Source organism: Notothenia coriiceps, unplaced genomic scaffold (genome assembly GCF_000735185.1).
Source record: "Notothenia coriiceps isolate Sejong01 unplaced genomic scaffold, NC01 NC01_scaffold00032679, whole genome shotgun sequence".
Lineage (NCBI taxonomy): Eukaryota > Metazoa > Chordata > Actinopteri > Perciformes > Nototheniidae > Notothenia > Notothenia coriiceps.
The window spans coordinates 1-18,972 of record NW_011365380.1 but is presented as its reverse complement, the minus strand read 5'-3'; the positions used below and the strand labels follow the sequence as shown (position 1 = coordinate 18,972).

Here is an 18,972-nt window from a genome sequence, read left to right as displayed (position 1 = left end):
TGTCATTATGGGGTATTGTGTGTAGAATGTTGAGAAAACGAATTAATTGAATCCAAATTGAAATAAGGCTGTAACATAACAAAATGTGGAAAAGGTGAAGGAGTATGAATACTTTCCGGATGCACTGTGCATGTCCCTCTGTGAGGGAAACTAGAAAACAATAAAAAGTTGTTCAGAAAAAAAGAAACCCACAAACTTAAGCCCTTCTACAAAGAGGTCAGCGTGCACACCCACTGATCCCCGCTGAGGTTGGCTGATTTTGTTGAAAAAAGCCAGCTCAGAGTCGCTGCTTCACCTTCACTCTGAACAGCAGAGGGGAAGTTCCCTCCTAGTACATAACGTAAACTTGGCTCCAATAAAGGCATCCGTTGGCACCTCGGTGGACAACAGGAAATCTTTGTTTATCGCAAAACATCCCGTTGTTGGCCTCAGGGTGTATGACCCTTCATGCTGTACGGCGGCAGAGCGTCATATAGCAGCCGCAGTGTTTACTGAACAAAGCTGCCGTATCCTTAAGATAAACAATGAAGGCATGAAGTATGGGTGTATATGTAGTTCTGCGTCAGACCCGCAGGACCCCGTCTGTTTGTCAAAGTGCCTTTTGGTATGTATTGTTTAAAATAACTGTAGACTTCGTGTCTGACTCCCCTATGTTCAGGGGCCACAACACCTAAAGATAGAAGTAGGCAAAACAAATACAATTCATTGTATAGTACCGTATTAATTCCAAGAGCTGTCAAAACTGTCACATTATGAAGACAAAACTTGAACACAACGTCAGAGCTCTTGAATCTGTTTAGTCGACCCAGTCAATGGGTTTTTATTATGTTTCCAGCAACAGATCCATTTCATTCACAGTGAGAGTTCAACACATTTCCATTTCCATACACGACTACATCCTTACATACATTAGGGCTATATACCAGAGAATGGGTATATGGTTGGGTAAATACATGTTAAACAGCAGAACATCCTAGATCTCTTTTATTGCATCTGCTATCAGTTGATTCTACAATGATTTGGGGGAATACCAGGCTAAGAAAGACTAAAGAAGTTACATTTTGAGAATATTTAATAGACTATCACTTTTGTTTACTTCTGTAGATCGACATAAAAATACAAGAAACCATGGTGATTATTATGGTACAGTCAGTTTCACATTTCCATTAAAAATGCACATCTGGAGATGGAGAAAGTCAGTGAGCCTGTACAGTACGAGCAGTACCTGAGGTCAAGTTTTTGGTATCAATATTTGGTACAATCAGTTTTTGGTCAAGGTGCATGTACATCTCATCACTATTTTCACATTATATCTGTGAATTCTCTCCTAACATAAACACCAACAGCTAGTCTTCTCTGTGAAGTTTAGTTATGTCTTCCATATTCTTGGCAGGTTGAGGTGTTGCATTTCTGACACTTGTCCTGCGGATTCGCCTCGGGCGGTGCTCTGAGAACCAGTTGGAGACGGTCATGGCAAGGCGGAGGAATCCCAGGCTGATGCAGTGCACCTGTGAGGTGAGTGGGATGTCAGAAAAGAGGGCGTGGTCCCTGCACATGAGGGCATTGCTGCATTCAAAGTCTTTGACAATGTTGAGGATCTCCTGGCGCTCCGCCTGGCGCATCATCCCTCTGATATTCAGCAGGGTGGAGACGTGCTTCTTCCTGTAGGGAGGAAGGATACAGGGAGGAAGGGGGGTAGACGGGTGTTAATGGAAATTGGCTCTGTTTGGTGTTGCCAAAGGCTGTCATCAGTTTGAGCAACAGTCACATCTCTCTAAGTAATAGCATCTGTTTCTGGGAAGTAACAGAACATTTGGTACCACTTTGGTACAAGAACATCTAATTGATCTATTCACCTCATTACCCAGCCCCTTTACCCACTTGCGGTTCAAATGCTTTCATGTAAGTTCTTCCAGTTTAGCATCATTGTTTAAAATGATTTTTATTTGGACACATTTACAGCTAGACTGTGGCGACGGAATGGTTTTTACCTCCATATTCTGTAAGTGGCTGGCAGAATTATCCTTTAACACCCTATGGTTAGACTTGCAGTGCAGACCTGTGACGTTACAGCAGTGAGTAAATATAAAAACCGTTGTTTTTATAGCCGCCAGTCTGCTCTGATACAGCTAGCAGCTCCTAACAGCTCCAACCTGTAAATTCTCGAAGATGCGTTTTTTATGATATGATAAAAAATGGTTAGTGTCTCGCCTGAATAAGTGTTTTTACTTAAAGGTCCCATGTCATGCTTTTCTGGTTATTACCAGTCCCCTTGTGTGTTATGTAGCTTTTTCTGCATGTAAACGGTCTGCAGAGTCACAAACCCTCAAAGTACACCCTGTAGCGAGTAAAACTCTAACACAGAAAAGACCTGTCTATGCTGCCCCAGAACGCCTCGTTGGAGATTTCTCATTTTCCATTGTTTACTTCTTGGGTATAGTGACGTATTTGGGTATAGTTACGTTACGTCCGCGGAGCCGTTACGTTTGGACCAATCCGCGGACTTCCTCCCACACACACACTCGGCGGGACGTTGCGAGGCTCGCAGCTGCGAGGAGCGAGACAGCGAGACACTGCGGAACTCAGCCTTCGAACACACACAAACTCCCAGCCAGGCTGCGGGTGTGTGTGTGTTTCGGGCTGGGTTTCGCTGTGTCTCGCTGTCTCACAGACGGCCACTGGGCTCACAGGGAAGGGGGGGGGGGTTAGGAGCTCCAACAAGCTGTTTAGGACAGAGAGTGAATACACATACTATACAGAGATGCTGTATTTTAAACCAATGTGAGTTTGGAAAATTGCACAATATAAATCTATTTTAGCATACTTCAACAATGGAATTATGATCAGTAGAAATGGCCATGACATGGGACCTTTAATAACAGTTCATTCAAAAGCCAAAAAAATGGTTCTTTGGCAAGTAACGTTGATAAAGCTGGCAACGGCATAACAAAGTAATAGCACTTACGCTCTAACAGGGAGTACCAACACATATTAAGGCAGTGTGTAAGCGCCCTAGCATTAGCAGGCAAAGCATTAAGTAAATAAAGCATTTGTAAATTGTTTGAAGATAAATCTATTGGCATTTAAGTACATATTTGGATACGTAGGTAGGATCTCTGTTTAGAGGATTCAATTGTATGCCCGTGTGTATGCGCACATGTGCATGAATGGAGGCTGGCAGTCTTTGATCTCCTAAAATACCAGCAGGGGATACCATACAGTAAACAGAAGGGGTGAGTCAAGCAGTGAGTTAGCATGTCCGTTCTGAACTTCTATGTTTTTCTCTCCTCTTCCACACCTCTCCCTCTTTGTGGCACCAGTCTGTCTCCTGCAGGGTGGCAGGAACAGGAAGTACTCGGCAGCAGCTTCCTGTCTGCTCCGTGGAGGGTTATGCGTCACATGCGGCCGTAGGTTGACAACGGTCACCTTAATCTGTGCACAAACAGCCCCCCTGCCCCCTCACTCCCAAAGGCCTCCCGGCCACATCCATTCTCAAAACAGACCCACACTCGTCTCCAAATATAGCAACGTTAATGTACGCAAGATATGGTTCCACGCTCCTTTTCCTTGTTTTGATCCTTTGTGACCAAAAAAAGCTAAAAACAAAACATACCTAATCTGACTTTTTTCCTTGCTAAGTGCCAAAAACAGAGAACTGTGAAAATGCAGCAATAAGCATAAAAGAAAATAGGACCTTCGGGGGTACAGTAGAGAGAAAATCTGTTTTTATAGATGCTTCCTGGTTGCAAAATAATAGTTCCAACACTGTCACTTTGTTAGACCTTACCGTATATCTGGAAACTCTTTCACTAGGACAGCGACTTCCATCTGGATGGAGGGAGTGTCCTCCAGGAGGATGATGTCAGCTAGGTGGCAGATGACGCTGTCTAACCAGGATGAACTTGATTCCTGAAGCAGAGTGTAGAAAAGCAGAGGACAAACTGTTTTATTATTGTGCAACAGATGTTTTCCTTACCATAAGGAAACTTAAAATGTATCGATAAATTGGAATCTGTTTGGAAATGTGGTCAACTATACTGCATTCGTAAACACTGTTCATCAAAAGGTTTCTTTTAAAGATAAGGCATGTCTACCCGTGAACAATCAACCCTTCAGGGGAAACACAGATTAATATCGTTAAAGGCCAGAGGCCAAACATTAAGGTGATTTACTGAGTGAAAAACAAAACTCCACCTCTGTTTTTCTGGGTCATGTTTTTCTTCAAACACTCAGGAAAAATAAATTCTTTGGCTTGGCATGCACTAAAAATAACGACGTCTTTTTTAGACAGGCATGAACCCCCCCCCCCTCTAGTTTCCACAGACACTTCATCCCGCTCCTCTGCGCAAAAAGGCCATCAAGGCCATCCCAGAGCCACATCAAAGCTGGCCAGCTGACAGGAACAGGAAGTTCCTTCTGAACACAGCAGCTTCCTGTTGTCAGCCGAGGTGACGGACACTTGTTTGAACTCGCTCACAGAAAGGGGGCAAATGCCACGCTGTCAGGTCTCGTTGTTTTACACCCTCTTCCCTCCTCTGACGAGTGCTAACGTAAGCCTGCTTCATCCATCTCCATCTCACTGACGGCAGCCATTTTTCAGAGCTCAGTCCTGTATCAACAGTGTGAGTTATTCCTGACCTCGGAAGTTAGGGGGTCAGGCTCCATTTACAACCAACAGACTCTGCACTCCCGGCGCCAGCTCTGCTCAGTGTTTTTGAGAATCAGCATATTGGAATTATATACAATGCTCAGCATCTCCTGAGAAGCAATTATTAGCTCTGTTTTGTTGAAATGGGTTTTGGTCTCCTTCTAGAACCTTACTGTACTTTGCCACACTAAAGAGTTAAATCCGACTTTAAAGACAATGTCTGAATAATTTATAAATGTAATGTTTTGAGTGAAGTCCAGACTTACCAGATCCTTAAAGAGTCCTTTGAGCTGTTTGGCTTCATCTTGCAGACGGAAAGCCATCCTCTTTCTCATTTTGGAGGATGTGCAGATTATCCGTCCCCTCATGATGGCGCGGACATACTCCACCAGGACCCGCCGGTGCACCTCTCCCACCAGCGTCTGTCAGGCGTTCAGAAAAACAAATCACTGACATATCACCTTCTGTTACATGTAACCTTTTAACCCAAGTTTTTTATTATTTTATCAAAGAAATGTTACCTGGTAAGGTGGAGGGTCCATCCTCCTGAACTTCTTGAAGTGTTGTTTGATGCTGGCTTCGATGGCCTCAAAGGCCTCCGTGTTGTTCAGCCATTTCCTCTTTATCAGTTTCTCCAGGAAAGGCTGAGACAACAACACACAAGTTCTGTTTAACAGAGTACGACATCACAGTACATTTACTCAAGTTAAGTGCAATGTAAAGGTAATTTACTTCGACTCAATTAAAATTCTTTATTATCACCAAAAAAGTAAAATTGAATGTAATAAAATTATCCAATGGCTGTAGTTACTTTGTAGAATGAGATTTTCATATAAGATATTAATCATTACTTAAATCAAGCTATAAACAACTAAATGCTGCTTACAGGCTTTTGCAGTGACTGTAATCAAATAATGAACATGTAATGCTGCCGGGGGTCCTTAGGCTTCATCACTGCAAAATGTAATACTTATCTTTACTTCATTTGAAATGAAACATGTTTTCGGTTTCCCTAACTGTTGGAGTTGGCAGGCACATAACTCAATTGGTACTGACATTAGTACATTTTTACGTTGTAGGATTGCTACTTTTACTTATTTAGTGATCGGAACACTTTTTCCAGTTCTAAACAGCAGACATGGATCGTTTGAAATTGAGAAACCCACATATTACTTTCTGTTTCAATAAAAAACGGTTACGGGATTTTTTCAAATGTGTCATCCCACTGGTACGTTGTCATATTTCCTGGCCATGAAGAATTTGCTTGTGTCTTACTCACCTTGATGTTCTCGAACAGCCTTTCTGTCAGCACCCTCACTGACTGGTTGATGATGCGGTCCAGGGAGGAGTTGGCTCTCTGTGCAGTGTCCTCGCTGCCCTGTGGGTCACACTGCCTGCAGCGCTCCACTAAGGATCTACACAGGAGACATGAAGCTAAACCTTCAGAAAATGACTGCAGACAAATCCCCAAATGTATATTTCTAGCTCAATAAAAAATATTTTGTCTACCTGAGAGGAGGGCAGCAGTTGACCACAGATATGGTTCTGGACACATATCCGTCACCTCGTTCTCCGAATTCTTCCTGAGTATCATGAAACATCTCCACCTTCCTCTGGAAACTGGACAGAGTTTAAAAAAAAACATGCTGAATGCTAAAACAATAAATAAATGGACACTCCTGTCCTGTCCTGTCAAAACACTGCTTAGGATTGAAGACATCCTTAAATCAATAAAAATACCAGCATATTAAATAAAGGCCTGATTAGATAAAGAATAACAAATGTATTATTTTTAGTAAATGCAGATCACACCATTTTTCACACCAAATGTACAATTGAGTGCAATTATTTCACCTTTGTAATAATAATAATAACACTCACTAGTAGAGAAAGTCAGCCAGACCAACGAGACTGCAGCGAGCCACTCTTGCCCCCAGAAACTGGTTCACAGATGTAGATCGGTCCAAGTCCACCTTCAACCTCTGGAATAGTGAAATACATTAGCGGTAAAACAGCTGTTTCCTAGGCTAAAAAGAAATTTACTAAAATCCCCAGTGAAAACAACATGTGACCTGTACCTGGATGACTGAGCGTGCCAGGTGGGACTGATACTCCTCTATGTGCAGAGTCTGGGCCCATCGTCTCTCCTCCTCATCCAGAACCTGAATCAACTCTATTGTCACCTTCTCCTGAAAATCACAGAGTAAAATATAAATGTGAATCCAGATTTTCAACAAAAGAAAAAACACAGCTGTGTTGAGGGAACATTTCTTACCCTGACGATGCTGATGCAGTCTTCCTCCAGCCTCTGCACTGTGTCTTGGGGCAGAATGGGCTCCAGTGGAGAGTAGTTGATGGGTGTCTTTGTCCCGATGGTTCCCAGCACATCCCTGGTAGAACATTTGAAATAATTTCTAAACCAGTCCAGTTTCCATGTTTGTTACAGTTGAATACATCATCATTGCATATGGATGTCCACAGCCTTACCTGTTGTAGATGTTGTAGAACCAGTCCAGTAAAGAGTAGACATCGGTGATCTGCAGCGGTCCGCTGGTGATGCTCCGAAGACGTTTGGCCACGGCGCGATGGTAGCTATCCACATACACCTGGAAAGCAGCAAACTCCTCTGGGTAAATGGACACAGCATTCCTCCTCGCTGCGTCCAGGTCATCCACCATGCGAGTCCTCAAGCGTTCCAGGTATAAGGCGAGCTGACCCGCCTGGGTGTCCACCTCATGGGGCAGGCTCCAGTCTGCGGCCTCCATCACAGCCTGCCTCCACTTCAGCTTCAGTTTCCGAGGACGATGGCTGGAATGGATCTGGAGACCTTCTTGCTCTGGCTTGGTTACCTCTCTCAGGGCCCAGGTAGCATCGGCATGCTCCTCCTGTTGGATCACCAGCACCACCAGCCCCAGGTTTGGACCCGCACTGGGCTGGCGGAGGGACTCCCGCACAACGTCCCACATCTCTTTTTGCAGGGCCTCATACAGGAGCTCCACGTCCTTTGCCTTCCGCACGCCTGAGTCCAGTGTTGCGTTGGAGCTGAGGGAGTCGTCTAAGGATGAGGACGATAAGGTATTCATGCCAGGAGGGGTGCTGGGAGAAAGAGTTGGAGTAGGGGTGGAACTAGTTGTGGTTGTAAGGTGAGACAGCAGCTCACACTCGCGCTCCAGCTCCTGAATGTGTGTGTCGGCCAGGAGAAGATCCCTGTGGTTGACCAACTGCAGGATCTCTAGTACTGTGGGCAGCAAGAAGAGAAAACACAGCTATTTTTATTTGTCACAAAATTAAGGGTTAACTAACAAACTGGGAAAGGATGTCTTTTTTTCTTTATTGAGTGGTGTGCATGTGCCTGACTGACAAACAGGGCTATTTGTTGCTCATCCTGCACACTCTTCTATTCCTATAGGTCCCCTGTGGAGTTTGTGAACAGTAGCTTGGTTGAACTTCTATCTAAAAGCAACCTGGGGTTGGAGGAAGTGTGGTCATTTCCTGGTTCACAGTCTGGTGGTGATTGAACCCAGTGACTCAGGGACCTGGGGACCTCTCGGCCTCACGAGAGAGTTGTCTAGGATTGGAGGAAGTGCTGCTGAAGCTTAACCAGGAAGAGCTATGTTCTCCAATGTAATGGGAACTCCTGACAAAAGGTGTGTTTTTTTTTAATCAGGACCTGGAGTGTTTACACCTGATGCTTCCTTGATTGTTACCTGAGAGGGGCTCTCTGGTTACCACCACTGGCTCCTCCTCATCTGTTTCCTCATCAGCCTCTTGGGATGCCTTGTCTGACATGGACTCCCTCTTCAGCTTGCCCAGACTCACCATCCTGAGGAAGGAGGGCTGCCTGGAAGCGTCCGCCTCGCACTCTGTGCTCAGGTTTCCGCAGGGCAGGCTTTCTCTGCGCTCTTCCTTACGTCGACCTGTGAAGCTGAACAGTGCAGAGCAGCAACCAACAACATGAATGACTGCAGCAGAAAAGACACAATGATTCTTAACATAAAAGGGTTACTTCCATACATCGCTGCATCTATGGGACTTGAGGCTTTATTGTACTCTACACAGTATGCTTGGAATGCAGCACACATCTGTTAAACCGTGCGCATGCCTTGGTTAAATATAGTCCCTTTGAGTAAGCAAGTCATCAACATATCAGGGTAAAACAAAAGAGGTAATGCATATTACATAACTCCTCAGGAAATAAGCTAACTATATATTCTATTCTATAACAGTCCACGGGAGTAATAAGGGATTTTCCTTCTCTCACCCTCTCCTCTGGGACTTTGAGGCTAATTCAACACACTATAAAAACTGCTGTTGTGCTACCATTCAAAAATGCCTTGACTCGCTTATGTGTCTTTCCTATCATAGTTACATCACTCCTTTATTTGGATTCTGATTACCTTTCATTGATGTTTTAGGATATTATTAGTTGTTTTTTAAACGATCTTGCTTTTTTTTGCAGACAACCTTTATTCTTATCTTTATTCTACTCCATCAGAGAATGGTTGATGGTGGATTGTAGCGGGGCCCTTACAAAAGCATTACAAATGCATTTCCCTTTTTAATCTTAAGAAATTAGTTTGACGCCCAGTCCCAAACTGTTCAATCAGCTCCCCTCTTACAAAAACAGTTTCTTCCTGTCAGCAACTGGCCTCGTTAACAAGGCCCCGGACCACCACTGAAAAGGATTCCCAACCCCTCCCATAGACACTATGCCTTACATTTACACACATCATCAGAAATACTGCGAACCTTGCACGTTCCTTTGTATATGTTGTACTTTCCTGTTCAATGCTTCCTATTTAAAACCACACTGTTTTCTTTTTTAAACTTAAAGTAATTTGTCATACTTTTCTTTAATTTGATTTCCTTTTATACATTTATTTAAAACAAATTAAATACATTTTTATGAATTGTATATATTTCTTTAAAAGTCTATATTCACTCCTTTTTTACACCCTCATTCGTTTGCTGTGTTTATGTATGCAACGTTATACACTAAAGCAAATTCATGCGTAAACCTACTTGGCAATAAACCAAATTTCCGATTCTGATCCTAATTTGGTTATTTGTGTTTACACACTATATATAACAATAATACCTTATACAACTTTCACTCATTCTGTGTGCACTCCAAAAGAGTATCCTCCACAGCTGCAAATGTCTTCTCTTTGTTTTAGAACTTCTTTACAATTCATTGACCTACAGCTAGCGGCTAAAATGTTTTGTCCCCCCCTCCCCCTCCTCACCGGAGCAGGGACATAATTCCTTCAGAGCCCCTGCGCAGTCCTTTCCTTTTCTCCCTCTCTGGTGGGAGACTGTTTGAGTTTCCAGGGCTGAAGTGAGGGGAGTTGCCCCCCCATACATTGCGTCCCGATATGCGCAGCCCCTTCCCCAGTTTTCCCAGGGTTTTAAGCGGCGACACTCCACAGATCCGCTCCAGGGTCCCCCTTAAGGGCTTCCCTTTAGGGTTCCCCGCCCCGTGCCTCTCTGCGTTCACCTCGTTCTCCTCCTCTTCTCCATCGCGGGTGGACCTCAGCTGGAGGTTCCCCCTGACCTCCCCCATGAAGAGGCCCATGTCACCATCCTTCCTCTCATCCTCATTCAGGTCAATGTCCTCGAAAGGGTTTAAGTTCTTATTCAGCTCCTTCAGGTCGTTCAGGTTCTGGAGGTCCAGGTCCAGCCGGGGCAGGATCAGCTCTCCATTCGCTCGGGGGAACTCCTGGGAGCTCTTGGACCGTCCCGGGAGCTTCTTCAGAATCGGCATTGTTGTACTTGAGAGTTTACCAAACTGCCAAACAAGGACAACGTCAGATTTAGTCATAATGTTCATTATTAGCAAGGTCAACTACACTGAAAAACTGAAATGTGACTTTAATTACATGTATTATGTCAACAGATTTCACATACCTGCATTAGGTTAGTTGAAAAATAACATTAAGTTGAACCTATTTCATATTTTTTATTCAAATGTAATATTATTGCTTTCAATTAACCTAATAGAGTTGTGTGAAAACATAATACATTTAATTAAAGTCAACGTTTCCGTTTTCAGTGTATATTAGCATCTGCTTATCAAATTAACTTCAGAAATAATGCTTGCTCAGACTCTATTAGGGACTTTTTGGTCATTTATAACATGACACATAATCCTGTGTGGCAACACTTACACCACAGAGCTTTAATAAGCAGGATATCCTACAAAATACCTGTAAATCCCTGTGCAGAAGACATGTCTCCATCCTCTCAGTGTATCGGAAATTGAACTTGTGGAAAACTTTTTCTGCTGGTGCACCAGCCATCAGACGGTTTATATATAGTTGGAAGCAAAAACATCCGTTCACATGATGGTTATGCAAGGCACTTTACTAAGTCAATAAGGAAATATGTATTCAAAATATTTCTGCCTGTTCACATGCTGAACAACAGCTTATATAAATATTATAATAGTTAATATTATAAGAATTAATGATGTGTGTCTTTCTCCTGCTTATTGGAGGAATGTGTGAATCCATTTTAGAAATCACATGAGCCCAACTTTAATAAAAATAGATACTCAAAAAGCACAAAACAAACACAATTATATGCATCTCAAGAGACGTTTGGGGTCAAATAATCACAAAAGAAGGTGAAACCAGTCAGATGATGCCAAAATATTCCTTGTTGGAATGTTAAATATTGAATCTCAGTCGTACTTGCTATACCACCCTGCTCAACATATAATGATTATTATAAATTATAGAAATAATGTCCTGTTTTCACATTAACAACTACATGTTCTGATTCACATCAGAATTGCTCTGCTTCAAAGTCTTTATGTACTTAAAACATATTTTGTTTTCTGTGCTTCAGCTAAATCCTGAGTTACCATTATTTGCATAAATGCATTCCAACCAAAGCTAACATAAATCTGAGTTTGACAAACCAAGTGATCATTTCACTATTCATCTCTATGTTTCAGCAAACACTGTTCAAAGAAGACAGACTTGTTTTACAAGCTACAAGCTACACTGTAGCTTTGGATGAGTGTCAGACGGAAGTCTGGTGTTAGCTTTAAATGTAATCTCTTCACAACACAAGCACAGGAGGATTGATTACATCCAGTTTCAATTTACAGTAAGTGCGCATGTAAGAGGCAAATGAAGCTATCATTTAAATTAGTGTTTGACATTAGAGAGCTTAGTAGTCACAACATCTCCGAAACACTTGATATAAAGCATTTGAAACACTAGATGTTATCCAAAAAATAACGATAAATAAAGTTTGACTAATAATACAAAAGCATTATGTTTACGCCTCAACTCATCAATTTAGAAATAATCTTAGGGTGTGGGAAATTAAATATGCTGTATTTCTCTCTCAAATAGGGTATAGCAACAAACTAAAAATGTCTTAGCATTTGAATGTTTAGGTCACCATGTGGAGAGATATAAATGTATCCATGACAAATAGAAGAGATGGAATTGTTATTTTGATAAAAGCTGATCTTCTTCAAAATGACTGCCATGAAACAGACCTCAGACCTCTGAGTGTCCCATTTCCACATCGTTCAGGTTTGGTGATCATCTCTGTGTATTTGTCTCTGTTAATATAGAATCTGGGAGCAAACTCTTTAAAACTCAACATCAGCATCAGCTAGACATCTTCTCATTGCTGTATAAAGGTAACTCATCTTCTATACTGCTCATCAGATATCTGAATGGTGGAGGACAGGGAAACACTTGATGGTTGTAAAAAGGTTTACAACCCTTTTCAAGCAAAACAGTTCCTTGAGAGAACAAAAGGTGACATGAAGAAAGCAGACATTATGAGGGCCTCTTCGTCATTATAGAACAATTCAAACAATTCAGCTCTCATTATGTTCACACACTTAGTAATCTAAAGTCTAACCAGGATTGGGACAATCACCTTTAAATGTGAGTTTCCACCCTATAACGTAAGTGCAAGTGTGATTATTTTCAGTTATAAGACCAACACTTACACCATGTTTTCCTATTTCTATCAATGCCAAGTACTGTTTCAAACCTATTTCAAGAACACAAAAAGTCAAGGCACCAATTTCTGTAAGGACAATTAGACTGAAAATGTCTAAACGCAATCATTTCCTACAGAGAAACATTATAATATTGAACATTGACATTAATAATGATGATGATAATTGATGTGGCCAGGGAAAAGAAAGTTTGGGGCTCTCTGCTGGAACTGCTACCTCCGCGACCCGACCACGGATAAGCGGGAGAAGATGGATGGATGGCATGGACATTAAAATTAATGGTAAGTAACTGAGTGAAAGATCAAAACCTGTTATTTCCATGTAGCCCAGAATGAAAATAAAAGCATCACATTTCCAAACTGAAACACTGATTTGAGGAATTACCATGATGAGATGCCTTGCAGTTTCAGATACAATGTCATCCTGGAGTGTGCTGGCGAGCGGGCTGCCAGCTGTGGACGCTGTGGATGTGTGCCTATCCCCCTGTGTGCCCTGAGAGTACTCAGTGACTCAAGAGAGCAATGTGGCTGCCTGTGGTTTCCTGACGGCCTCTATTGTGGTGGAAGGTGATATGTTTTCCTGAGGAAAGGCCCGTCCTGTCCTTTCTCCCCCTCCTGTGCCACCGACCCTCCAACCCCCTCCGCACCCCCACGTCCTGCACCCTGGGGACCCTTCTAATTAGGCTAATTGCATTAACGGTGCAGTTTAGGATACAGAGCATTCCTTTGCAGTGTTTAAAGTTTTTATTAGCTCTACACACCCTGTCTGTCTGTCTGTCTGTCTGTCTGTTAATGTGTGTGTGTTTAAGTATATGTGTGTATGTGTGTGTGATTTCTGTTAGAGGAAGAAAAGGAACTATGAGGATGATTCAGTGTCCACGGCCTTGAGTTTTAATCCCGTTGGTACGCCATCAGCCCGTCATCTTCCTCAGCGGAAGACCTTTAATGGACTAATCCCAGTTAAAATGCCCATCAACTCTGGTGCGGTCGCTATATTGTCTTTGCTTTACTGCAGAGCTTCAAGGTCACTAAAGGAATGGCAGAGCTCTAATGTGACTCAAAGAACAGAACCGTAAAGCTGAGGGATTTACGAGAGGAGTGTGTGCGTCTGCACTAATGGCTCAGTGCTGTATTGTGCAATTAAAAAAAATAATCAAGCAAAGAAACAAATCAACAACGTAAGAACTGCTCTGGTGAACAGTTCCCAAACACAGCTGAACTCTGTGGCCCCAACATGCCACCTAGTGGCGGCACCTGGAATGTGGTTGACATTCACCTGGATCCATCTTTGTTTATATTGTTCACATTATCTTTTTATTTTTTATTGATTATGTTATAATTTGTATCTATTGCATGTCCTTCCTGGGAGAGGGATCCCTCCTCCCCAAAGTAGAAGTAGTAGTAGTAGTAGTAGTAGTAGTAGTAGAGTCAGAACAGAAGGTGTTGTATGCTGGACAAACTTGAACCCACCCTGAGATAAATGTGTAATGGGATATTAAGCTTTTTTAAATGTTTCTTTTGTAAAGGAGTATTTATTGATTATTTATGGTATTGCGGCAGAGATAGGTATCCAGCTGGAATCAAACAGGAATGCTGTGAATGTGGTTGTATGGTGTATCTGATGAGAGGTTCAGTGTGTATGAAGCTGTGATGACTGATGCTTGAAGGTCTTTCATGGGCCGATTCACTGTATGTGGGCGGTATGGGTACACTGAAGAGTTCCTGCGGTCAGCAGAAATATAAAACTTAGAATTTGCTTAAAGGTTGATTTGAGTTTCTTTACACAGCTTCTCAATTACACAATGGAATAGATTTGTTCACCTGTAACTTTAGAGAGTGTTCTAATACCTTATCCATACAGGCCCAGATGCTTCTGTAATAGCCTGCTTTGGTCATTCTGGTGTGGGAAGGGTGGAGTGTGGGCTGTAAAGAATTTGACATTTATTTTTGTGTTATATTTCTTCCCCTTGCAATTGCCATGTACTCAATTTGTCTGCCTGTATTGACTTGTGTTACTTTTACACTCCTGCTCAAATTGTGCAAATGCACTGGACACTAAGTCGTAGCCATGCTGCATCATTAGTGTGACTATACTGTGACACATTAAAAAGAGATAAGCTAGTGACACGTTTCCCACTCTGTTTTAGGATACAAAACAGTATAAATCTATTAAATTGAACCTTAAAAACGTTCAGCAAAAATGTAGATAATTATAATAATAATCAGGTAATCAGTGTCCTTTGTAAACTGTTCAGGTAATCCACATTGTCAGTGCTTCCTGACCTGGGGAACACCATTTGTTACATGAAACATGAACCGACAGAGAAAAACATTTTTATTTAGAATTCCTGCAATTGAAAGGACTAGTGTCACTTTGCAACTTAAATAGTAGTAACACTATGTCTCAAAAACAGAAGGGATGGATGACAGTAAATGATTAAAAAGCAACAGTGTGTCAGCAATGCAACAGGATTATGTCCAGTGTCACACTTGGATCTATCTTCATGTACTGTGAACATGACAATAAATACAGTAACCTTCATGACATCATAATCTAACTAATGTTAATTGGTCATATGTCTAAAGTGTTAAACATGATATTGTTCTTCAGTGACTTGATCAGTTAGTGCAGAACTGTTGCATCTAACTTGGGGACAGGAGGATAATATCAATAAGAGCAAGATAAAATAGTGTGTTCCAGTCGAGAAAACTTGAGTTACAGCTTATAGTGCTGCAAATAAAGGTTGATACTGGGAGTGGAAGAACATATTTGTTTCTATGATGTATTGATATATTAATTAATTTCTATTTCATTTAATATTCTTAACTATTTAGCACATGAGATAAGTCAAACATTTTCATTTCTTTGATGAGTGGTTTAAGAAATAGGAATAGACATTTTGGGACCAAAAACATTGTTGTTGTTATTTATTTTTGCCAGGCTATGTACCAGGAGCACTTGAGATATAATGTCTTAGTTAGTGAGTTGTGTCCGTCTTTGCCTTACATAGTTAAAAAGAACAGCCAGTCTGCGGCAGTGTGTCCGGGTGGAGGGGCTTCGGAGAGCCTGGTTTGGGGGGGGGGTTAGTGGTGGTTGTTGAAGTGGTAGGGCTCGTGGCGGTAGTGGCTGTGGCTGATGACGGGATGCTCGATGCCTTCGCTCTGCAGCTCCTCCTGCTTGTGAACTCCCTCCAGCTTCACCACCAAATCCCTGATGAAGGCCTGAGGGGAACAGCGTCACAGGAAGTAGAGAGGGATTCATGTTCTACAATTAAAGAGTTCCAATGGGTCTTTTAAATCTGTCAATACGACCCCTATATGTTATTTGTTCATAAGTATAATGTCTGCTGTCACTAATGTAAAGTCAAGTATATTCAATATGATTCATGATCCCTGATGATCCAGTATCCATGTTAAAAAGGCCCTGTTGTATTTTGGGGGTTTTCCCTTTCCTGTAGTGTAATGTATATAGGCGTGCATGTGAATGTTCTGCAAAGGCTAAATTCCCAAAGTTCCCTCCAGAAGGAGTTTCTCTCCCCTCCCTGCCTGCCTGAAACGAAACCCGTTCCTTTAACATTCAGCAGTAATGGCTAATGATTCCTTCCTTTCTGTATAATTCAACCTATTTGTATCCAGGACAAGGCAGTAGGACAAGATAAATAAGGGCCTGTTTCTCTGCTCGATTTAGCACTGCTAAACTAAACACATCTGCGTATTCCCTTCTTCAGCACTAGCTTCAATTAAAACATTGCTGATTGCCACATACACATGGTGATATGGTCTGTGAGCATAATAGCATAATTGCAGCATAACAAATAGGATGTGTAAGATCTGAGCCTGTCTCGAGAGACATTAAACAGTTTTGCTACATCTATGCTACCAACATATTATGGTCCCACAGTGTGACATATGTACATACAACAAAACAAAAAGGGCCTAGATAAACGGGGTATACCATTGGTGCTGAATGAGGGAAGGTTGTGTGTGTGTGTGTGTGTGTGTGTGTGTGTGTGTGTGTGTGTGTGTGTGTGTGTGTGTGTGTGTGTGTGTGTGAGTGTGGGGGGGGTTAAAGTCCAGGACCATTTGGGGCAGGGGGAAAGGTGGGAGGCAGGGTGGAGAGTTCAGGGGATCAGATTTCCCCCTTTAAATTTGACTTATTTTTGTTGCACATTAAATAAAATAATAGTATTATTAACGTCAACCGTCAAAGACCAACGTTCTTTGGCCAAACTCAAGTTTTTACTGCATGTTTCTAATTCATTTTGACCTATAGTGACCAGTTTTCTCCACAGCTCTTCCTCAGTCCAGTATCCGTGCTGTGTTTTTTTTCTCCCGCACGCAGACATTATTAACTGTATCCGTGCCAGTAGATTTCTCATCACTGATTGACTCCATAGAGAGGAATGCTTCAACATTTGAAAAGGCCACATTGAAAGCATTTTTATGAAACACGGCATGAGTGACTGCATGACTAAAACACAGACATTCCCAGATATGCCGGACTCTGGCCAACGTCCCCGGAAACATTGGCTTGTGGTTTTGGGCTCAGACCCCCCACAGAGACCCATCATCATCTTGGACATACAGTACAGGAAGTAGTGATGAAAACCACCATGTCCATCATTTCTTTGTTTCATGTGCCAGTGTTGTGAAAAAAACTCTGTTCTCATGCCTATCATATTTTATAGACCCTCGCTTATATACAGTATATCAGTTCAACATTTTTCCATGTGTTCTAACAGATGTCTGGTTGTTCTCTGCCTGGAAGAATTAAGTGGCAAACTGCACAAAACACCATAAGTTTCTCCTTAGATATGACACCTAATTTGTTGGAAACACCTATTTTTACAACATTTTAGTCCACCATCTAATTTATATGAATACTTCCATTTAAATTCTGCTCGTTTAAATGTATTTTCTTTAATAGCTGCCATGCTATGTGACCCTGTGACTCCAAATCCATGCAGCATTGTATTGCTACTCTGGAGAAGTATAGGAAATACCTCTTTTTATTGGACTTTTTCTGCTTTATTTTAAAGGTCCCATGTCATGGCCATTTCTACTGATCATATTTCCATTGTTGAGGTCTACTAGAATAGATTTAAATTGTGCAATCTTCCAAACTCACATTGGTTTCTCATACAGCATCTCTGTATCAGGGACGTGCACAGACATTTGGAGGGGCTATTGCTCTAAACTGGAAAAAGGGCCTCCCCCCGTAAAACAACATAAGACCTTTAGAAAATTGTAACTTGTTTTTAATGTAAAAGAAACCAAACGTTATTACATAAACTGAATTGAACAGTAATTCACATCTCATAACAAAATAAGCTGAGGTGACTACTTGCATTCAGTGACTTGATTTAAAAAATGAAAACCAGGGACATTTTTTGTTTTGCGGTCCATATCCTAATGTTAGTAACTATTGAAGACAAAATGGGGACAATTCTGTTCTAATGTAGTTTGACCATTGTAACTGCTGTGCAGTCCAGACATACTGATAAAATAGGGCCTCTAACTAATTACCTTAAATAAACTCACTAATTAATGAAACCAGTTCAATACACATTCTTATTCTTATCATTCTTTATGAGCGCAGTAACGGTAAGGTATCTAATGACTTATTTATTTAGTATTCCATAACTTAGTAACAGAGATGGTCAAACTAAAGTGGTAGAGACATGGCAGAAATCCTACAATGAAGCGGGACAGTGAACTGTTCACCCGAAAGAGGGCGATCAAGAAAAGAGAGCGAGCGGCCCCGTTGGAGTTTACAGATGAAAAGGCACAGAAAGACAGAAGCACAATAACAACAAGTAGGCTATATTTAGGTGTTTTTTTGTAAATAACCGACGGTATCAAGAGGAAGTAAAGTCCCCTGGTTTGTCACTTATACCCTAACTGCGCCATGAGACAACTCAAAATCAAGTTTCCAAAATCCGACACTGAGGTGGTCTTATCGCACCGGCAGATGACAGCGCTGACAAAGTGTGTTTCCCGCAGCGAGACGCTACAATACTAATTGTGGGCTTATCATGTTGATTCGGCCACAACAGAAAAAAGAAAAACAAACTCCAGAGGGGCAGGTCAGCCAAAAAGGCCAAACGGGCCGTTGCCTGGGCAACATTAGCCCGTACCTGTGCACGTCCCTGGGGCCGAGGGAACCGGGCAGAGTTTTTCGCCAGTCAACGTGTATTAAAGTTTAAATCTTCCGGACAAAATTATAAAAGTGCCAGTCAAAGGTCTTCTTTGCTATTTATTGAGCTTTAAAACAAATGAATAACGACTCTATATAATATAATAATAAAATACACGGAGCCTCTCTTTTTCCTCCC

At 41.8% G+C, this 18,972-nt stretch overlaps 1 protein-coding gene across 1 annotated transcript; it reads right to left on the bottom strand.

The window, feature by feature from the left end:
* Positions 1 to 793: 793 nt before the first annotated feature.
* On the bottom strand, positions 794 to 13,106 carry LOC104961008 (tumor necrosis factor alpha-induced protein 2-like). The gene is made up of 13 exons (XM_010789206.1): positions 13,027 to 13,106; positions 9,895 to 10,439; positions 8,356 to 8,573; positions 7,136 to 7,886; positions 6,924 to 7,038; positions 6,727 to 6,837; positions 6,530 to 6,630; positions 6,158 to 6,268; positions 5,928 to 6,063; positions 5,170 to 5,292; positions 4,915 to 5,070; positions 3,788 to 3,909; positions 794 to 1,662 (listed from the first exon to the last, which is right to left on the bottom strand). The coding sequence occupies exons 2-13, from the start codon at positions 10,410 to 10,412 to the stop codon at positions 1,347 to 1,349; spliced, it is 2,778 nt and encodes a 925-aa protein (XP_010787508.1). The 5' UTR covers positions 10,413 to 10,439; positions 13,027 to 13,106; the 3' UTR covers positions 794 to 1,346.
* Between the last annotated feature and the right edge of the window lie 5,866 nt (positions 13,107 to 18,972).

Excerpts from the sequence above, each read along its gene's own strand:
- LOC104961008 (XM_010789206.1), bottom strand. The coding sequence starts at position 10,412 with ATGCCGATTCTGAAGAAGCTCCCGGGACGGTCCAAGAGCTCCCAGGAG. Across the intron at positions 6,631-6,726 it reads TGGCACGCTCAGTCATCCAG|AGGTTGAAGGTGGACTTGGA; the intron begins GTACAGGTCACA and ends TCACTATTCCAG. Across the intron at positions 1,663-3,787 it reads AAAGAGTTTCCAGATATACG|GAAGAAGCACGTCTCCACCC; the intron begins GTAAGGTCTAAC and ends TCCTCCCTACAG.